The sequence below is a fragment of the Solanum dulcamara genome, chromosome 6 (assembly GCF_947179165.1).
Source record: "Solanum dulcamara chromosome 6, daSolDulc1.2, whole genome shotgun sequence".
Lineage (NCBI taxonomy): Eukaryota > Viridiplantae > Streptophyta > Magnoliopsida > Solanales > Solanaceae > Solanum > Solanum dulcamara.
In genome coordinates this window covers 10,300,229-10,307,619 of record NC_077242.1, presented here as the reverse complement: position 1 = coordinate 10,307,619, position 7,391 = coordinate 10,300,229, and the positions used below count along the sequence as shown (strand labels likewise).

The following is a 7,391-nucleotide window of genomic DNA, read 5'->3' as shown; positions in this document are numbered from 1 at the left end:
TGAAAACAACTTATAAGCAACTTATAAGCCAATCCAAACGGCCTCATAGTCTGCAATACATATTATGTTCTAAACCTGTAAAAAAACAAGCCAACAATAGAAGAAAGGGCTACTTCTGCATATCCCAAAGAGTAATAATCAAAGTAATGTTCCAGGGAACAAAGGAAATCTCTTTTGAACTAGAGGATGCCAATCTGATGATAAATGACATACAACACAGTAATACACGATTTTTTGCTCAAAACTGTTTCTATCTAGCTTATCATAATCCTCTATATGAAAGGGTAGAAGAATTATAACTCATCCTTGTTAGGTGTGTCGTCTCCCATAAGTTCTTCAAGGGAGAACTCGTCTTCTTCGATGATTTCTCCATCTTTTCCATCCCATGGTTCACTCTTTACAATTGAAGGAGTAGCAGCTAATGGAAGATTACCTTTTCCACCTAGTCCAGCTTCTTTCACGAAGTCTCTGTATATGCAGAATGAACAATTTCATGTTTCAATCCCAAAAAAACATTGGATTTCAAATCATATGGAGAAAATTACTTACACTATAGGCTGACGCTGGAATGCACTCTTAAGAGGTGCATATACTCCTTTTTTAACATTCAAAGCTACCATAGCGGGATATCCATAACCACCAACACCGACGTGCTTTTCAAGATCTGGTTGCTTACCAGCACCCACCCAAACAAAGCTGTAAAATTAACAAAATCTAATGTTATCTCCAAATCTGAGTACATTTCATGTTTTCAACCCACGTGATTGTATTACGGGCAACAAGACGTATGTAGTGGAAGAATATAGTCCAATAAGTGTGGCTGAGTGTACTTGCCTGTAGGGATTTCTCTTGAACTTCTCTGCAACAGCTAACAACATTTCTAGGTATTTGTTCCTTCCTTCTGCCTTGGAATCTAATATATCCGGCAGGAATGAAACAAAGCAGATCGCAGCAGAATTGCATTTCTCTTCCATGACATCCTTCATACAGAGATGGATCAGACAAATATTATTCTAAAGGGTATGATAGGCAAGAGAAAGGAAGAAGGGTTCAAGATTAAAAGTCAGCTTACTGGGCTAGTCAACTCAATCACTTCAGGAGGTGCAACATTTGTTTCCAGCTGCTCTAATCCGAAGAACTCAATGGCTGAAGCTGTTCTTGCACCTTCGTATGGGACAGGGCTTTCCTTGTCAGCACCAAATACCAAAATTGTGGGGAAACCTTGGACCTTGTACCTGCTCATCAAAGACTGATGACATACCCTAATTAGAACTGGGACACACAATAAGCTATATTTTAAAAGTTACAAAGAACTCCAATTTAAAAAGCCAAATCAAGGGATGAGAACAGCCATATCATCTTCATTTTCCATGTAACTGCATACTGTTGCTCTTTGTTTCCCCCTTATTCCCACTTTCCTTTTTTAATGAGTAGGACTGAGAACTTGGGGCTTAATGATTAATAATTCAAGTTAAGGAAGCTAAGCAAATATTCCTATTCAAAGCTGGAGAAATTACGTGAACAGACAGAAAGCAATATATGATCATAGAGTTAGAAATTGCCAGGGTAGAGAACTGCAGGCCAGAGAATATGAACAAGTAGAAAACCAAGAATGATAGTATAGATAATATATTCCTTTGTTGGGCGGGATCATTTTTGAGAGATTTCACTTTATAACACATGCTAATAGGTGCAAGCAGCTTTTTAAACTAATACAACAGTGTGTCTCAAAATTGTCTGCAGAAACTACCTTCATATGTCCTCTGTTATTCTCTTACTATTTGAAAGACGAAAAAAGAGCTATAATTCAATTAGATGACAGATGTCCAACTGATCATAAGAGCCTAAACCTACCTTCTCTGCATCACAGTCTACGTGGCCCAGCTTCACCTTACCCTGAAGGTTCTTAGCAGCTTTCTTCCACTCAGGAGCAAGCTTTTTGCAGTGCCCACACCTTAAAAGTGTCATTTAAATGTAAGACCTCAGTAAGTAAATAGAAACAATATATAATCTAAAAGAAAGTGATCGCAGAGAAGGGTCTTGACATCAAAATTGAAGGCAAAGAAGAAAAGTTGGAGGAAGAAGGAAATGTATGACGCATCACATTCACATATACCTTTAGTACACACATCATCTTCAGAAACTTAGGAGTGACCTTTTCAACAAGGATAAACTCTAGAGGCAAGGTCCACCTCAAATGTTAAGGGTCTTCTACCTTCCAACTTAACAGAAACTGGGGTTCCCTATCATATAGTTCGCATCAGCTTAAATGTCTGATGATACTTCCTCTCTCAGATTTGTGAATAGTTAAATTCTTACAAATGGCGTAAAACACTAAATTAACTGGAATACCCAATTATTAGAGTTTAGATCAGTTTGAAACAATATCCTGCAGTTTCCTTCCCAAGAAATCGGAATCATAATATTAATTGATGTGTCATGGCGGGTTACAGACTGTAGTAACTTAGAGTCATTTATAGAATTCCATTGTGCACCGCATCAATACTAGTCTCAGAGTTATTCAAATACTATATATATATAGAGAGAGAGAGAGAGAAAGAGAGAGAGAGCATTCTGGATTCTGTTCTAGACGCTCATTACATACATATGATGTTTTATTTCACAAGGTAGCCCATCTATTTGGCATAGCTGAAAGCGGACAAATATATATATATACGCACACCAAAAAAAAGACCTTAGACTCTTGCAAGTACAAATAATTTAAGGGCTGACAACAAAGAAAGAGAAGTCGTAACAGTTGAAACTTACCAAGGTGCGAAAAACTCAACAATCCAGAGATCTTTGCTCTTAAGAACATTCTCATCAAAATTCCGTGAATTCAACTCTACTGATGCACTGGGCTCAGAATTCTCAGAAGATCCTCCTGTCGCTTTACCATGTATCCGCTCCTTCAGCAGTGCTTTGATCTGTATGAGAAGCAGTTGACGTCAAAACCTTCATGATTTCTCATGACTCATGAAAATTCAAAAGGGACGTGGAGAAAGGACTCAAGACCATCATTACATCAATTACGCAAGATAAAATGACTCAAAGCTCGTTAGGATAATTTGTCCATTAAATAGATTATTTTACTATCATCAAATGTGTAATGTATAAAGAAGATTATTACGCTTCAATACGACTTAATACATAGAATCCTTTTTCTTGACAACTAAATGCTTACAGCTTAACCCCAGACATCATTAAAAAGGAATTTATTCATCCTAACTACTAGATTTGGATCTAGCAATGCATTATATTTGGCAATAAGAAAATGATTTGGATCTAGCAATGCATTATATCAGGTAATAAGAAAATGAACGGCAGAATCATTTGATTGGGTTAAGATACAGGGCTTTTGCTGGAGATGAAATTGTAAAAAGCCAGAAAAAAGACATGATGCTGAAGTCTTTTAACATAAACAGAAGTTGGAAAAAAGAAAAGCCCTAGTACAGACTGACTTTCAAACAGCGTAAACAATGATAAGTACCTGCTGCAATGCGTATTCGGCAACTGGCTTTGCATCACGTGCCCCTTGATAATCAACAGGAGGTTTTCCAGGTGCAAACACCTTGATGGTAGGAAAGCCTCTGATTCCATATTCCTAAATCATGAATACGTGTCAATTTTATCACTTCTGAATTTATCTTAAAGTGTGAAACGGAACTCTTAAGTCCAACCATTGATACTCTGATGATGCTTGGGATCTTTAGATTTTAAAATATTAATTGATAAGATGCATAAACGTGCACAGAAAGATGTGAAAAGTGAGAGCAGCAACGCCATAAATCCAGAGATCGAATATAGTTTTGAAACAGGTAAGAAACCAACTCCAAAGACTCCAACCAAACTGCAGTGTTTTTGTAAAATCAGAAAGTGCAAAACAAGATTCGTGGGGGCTTGAAGTGAAAACTGATAAGTGAGACATGCTTCTTTGAAGTGAAGCGCACAGTATATGAGAATTAAAAAAAATATTCAACATCTGTGAATTTAGTACCATAAAAATTAAATTGAAGTTAGAATAACTCACCATCCGACATACAACAATGCTTATATTGAAAGGAGTGACCAATCACATTAGAATCGCTTTGTGCACCATTATTTGAAGCATAAACTTCTCTAAAATGCATGGCAATAACCCATTGCTTCCTTGCTTTAAGCAACAAGGTAATGCCTTTTAATAACACTATGCCAAATTGTCCTAATTTGATTGAACTACTCAGCTTATTCCCATATTTTATTAGATCGGAATCTTACTCAGGCTAGGGAAACTATAAGTTATAGAGTGTGGAAATATTTTAGATTAGTTAACAATCCTCCTAGTAATCTAGTGTTATTCTCTCTCTTAGAAGAATCGGAACTACATGAAACTAAGTCCTAGAAGCTTCAGTAGCCTCTGTGAAAATCAAAATAAAAGTGGAATAGTGGATCAAGTTATCGCAACTGCGCACAAGTTGAATGATTCTTTAACTTTTTTGATTGTTTCAATATTTCTTTAATTATGCATATGTCAAGGATTTTAACTATTTCTAAAGATTACACATTTCAAAAAAGCAAGCTAGTCGCATGTTTGAAGAATATAATCTAAGTGAGGTGGATAGAATTCTTTAGCTAATTTTCTCCTCGGCTTCACTTTAGACATACAGTCATATTCTATATATCCAAGAAACTTTGTTATCACGTTAAGATTGCTCCAAATGCTTCAATTATAGTTCCTAAAATAATTTCCAAGGCTTAGAAGCCCAAAATTGAGCGATCGGCCATAATTAGAGCAGCATCTATCTATGTTACATGAATCTGGGCATGGATATGTATTTGTTAGTAAGTCTCTGGTGGGTAGGACCAAATATAAACATAAAATAAGGAACCCAAAATAAATTATAAATCAGTGGAAGTCTTGTCAGGTTGGGAAAGACAAAACTCTGGTAAACCAGCCTGATAAAGGTAATGGTATGGACCTCATCAATCACAGCCATTTCTCGTCTCTTCTATTCTCAAAAGCGTGTTGGCAAAAAGCTCGTTTCCAGATTGTCTTGTTTTCAAGCCTCCATGGTCGTCCAGGTGAAAATGTGCAGTTAATTTTAGTGTGTGATGAAGAATTTGCACAAATTGGTCATACTCATGTCCCACCAATATGATACGTCAACTAATATGATGATTTTTAGTTGAATAATTTCGGCGACACAAGGTAACATGCATCTGACTTCTTTTTCTTTTTCCAAAGAAAGATGGTAAAAATCTCACCCTTATATGTTCTTTCAGTTTTTATAAATCATCAGTCATACCATTTTCAGCACATTATCCCTGGTCTATAACGAATACCATACTAGAAGGTTTCATTTCATCATCTCAATACATCCTCATCTGATCTTATTCAGGTTACAAGGCAGAAGATAGTGTGATCAAGGAAGTAAATGGCTGTGCATGTTTAAGACAACACTAACTAAACAATACCTGTGCCAGGGATTTGTGAGCATCAGCGTCAAGAGCTGCAACAGTGGCAACACCTTTCAATATGGTAGCTGCCTTTTCCCATGTGGGTGTCAGAGCTTGACAATGACCACACCAAGGTGCAAAGAACTCAACTAAAACAATACCTTTTGAATTTAGCACCTGCAATTATAAAAGTTGAAGATTGTTGAAATGCTATTTAAACCAGCTTTGCAGTTTAAGTTAGACGCCAAGAATGCATCAATCACAATAGAAAACTGATATAAGGCAGTAAAACACTCCCAAAGTAGGATGTAAGATGGGTACTAGTTTTACCCCCCCAAAAACTTTTCATTTTTATTTGTTTTAGTTGTTTTTTAAAAAAAAATGACAGTTGAAGCTTATATTGATGTTTTTAACTCTGTCAATGACCCAAACATAAAAATGTTTAAGTTTGCAGTATCAAGGTCATCTATAAATCATTATGTAGCACAGAGGAATACCATTTCAATTAAGCAGCGCATTATTTTCTTGATGCAATCATGACACATGAACCGTCTCAATAAGATCAGTGACCTAAGGCCAAGCTTTAACGATGGGGCCTTACTTTTTTTTAGAAACATCATATATATTCTTATTAAGTTTTTTTGTTTAGCTTTTCAATGTTTCAGTATACTAGTCACAGTGCTTGAAACTGAGAAAAAAGAATGTACTTAACTAGAGGTCTCAAGATGGAAAAATAATCTTGCTAGGAAATATTTCCCTCTTTAATGAGCCCCTTGTGTGGCGCGAATTTAAATCAATTGGACAATTCCATACATGTACCGAACACCAGAGTGAAAAAAAAAAGGTCCCAAAAATGTTGGGCCTAAAACCCTTGCCTAAAATATTGAACGAAATGCGAATTAATCATAGATAAGTAATAGAACATCAATAATCAATCCTTTCTCCAGAAAATTAACAGTGAAATCCAAACAACAACAATAAAGAATGACATTCAATCAATGAACAGTTCGCATAAAACTCAAACCCCAGTTTAATCCTTTCCCCCATATATTGCAGAAACGAACACTGATCTCGCGTTTAGACACATAAATAGACACCCTTTAACAAAATTGATCGATATAACAAAATGGGGTTTCCTTCATCTAAAATCAAACCAAATCCATGTTTAAAAAATTCTTCTTGAATGAAAATTAAAGAAAAATACCTTAGACTTAAAGTTGGAGTCAGTTAACTGAACAACTGGGGATGAAGGTCCGTACAGTGCATTGACAGTGGCGATAAAGTGTAGAACAATCAAGAAAAGTGGGGAAAACGAAGCTCGATCCATTGTTTTCTTCTTTCTTCGTCGTTTCTGTTGAGAGAATTATGGAGTATTAATGGTGAGGGTTAACACTGAAAGAGTAAAAAAAGAGAAGCACCAATGCTCAAATGACCACGTGGTATTAACCAATTAGAGTCCTCCACGTCAGCTTATGACTCATTGGTGAAAGAAAAATAATTTTATTTTATTTTATTTTCCCTTTTTCAAGTCGAAAGTTCTAGATATTTTCACCAAAATACTTAAAGGAATCATTTGGACATAAATTTGGTTAAACTTTGAAGGAAAAAAAGGTTTAAATTATAAAAATATGTTATATATACTTATGGTTAAATATGTTTTTCACTTTCGAAAAAATATACTATATATGAGTAAAAAATATTTTTTTTCCCTTCAAAAATTGTTTTTGTAAAATTTATCTACAAAAACTAACTGAAATATTAGTTCTGAGTATAATTGAATAATTTTTGAAGAAAAAAATCTATGTTAAAATGGCTCCTTATAATTCTTTTCCCTTTATTGAGATTTATCATCTATTTTTTGAAATTTACTAGCCTATTATTGGATGTATAGCTGATTTACGTAAATGTTTTTTTTTAATTATTATTAAAAGTCATGTCAATATAATTTAGGACCG

The 7,391-nt window shown here is 35.2% G+C and overlaps 1 protein-coding gene across 1 annotated transcript; it reads right to left on the bottom strand.

The window, feature by feature from the left end:
• LOC129892520 (protein disulfide isomerase-like 2-3) lies at positions 1-6,831 on the bottom strand. The gene is made up of 9 exons (XM_055968102.1): positions 6,641-6,831; positions 5,455-5,613; positions 3,491-3,604; positions 2,770-2,927; positions 1,855-1,954; positions 1,073-1,249; positions 835-980; positions 550-696; positions 1-468 (listed from the first exon to the last, which is right to left on the bottom strand). Exons 1-9 carry the CDS (start codon positions 6,761-6,763, stop codon positions 294-296), a joined length of 1,299 nt encoding a protein of 432 aa, XP_055824077.1. The 5' UTR covers positions 6,764-6,831; the 3' UTR covers positions 1-293.
• Between the last annotated feature and the right edge of the window lie 560 nt (positions 6,832-7,391).

Coding starts and splice junctions, on each gene's coding strand:
- LOC129892520 (XM_055968102.1), bottom strand. CDS start 6,763: ATGGATCGAGCTTCGTTTTCCCCACTTTTCTTGATTGTTCTACACTTT. Junction 5,614..6,640: donor ACTCCAACTTTAAGTCTAAG/GTATTTTTCTTT, acceptor TTATAATTGCAG/GTGCTAAATTCAAAAGGTAT. Junction 1,955..2,769: donor GTTGAGTTTTTCGCACCTTG/GTAAGTTTCAAC, acceptor GACACTTTTAAG/GTGTGGGCACTGCAAAAAGC.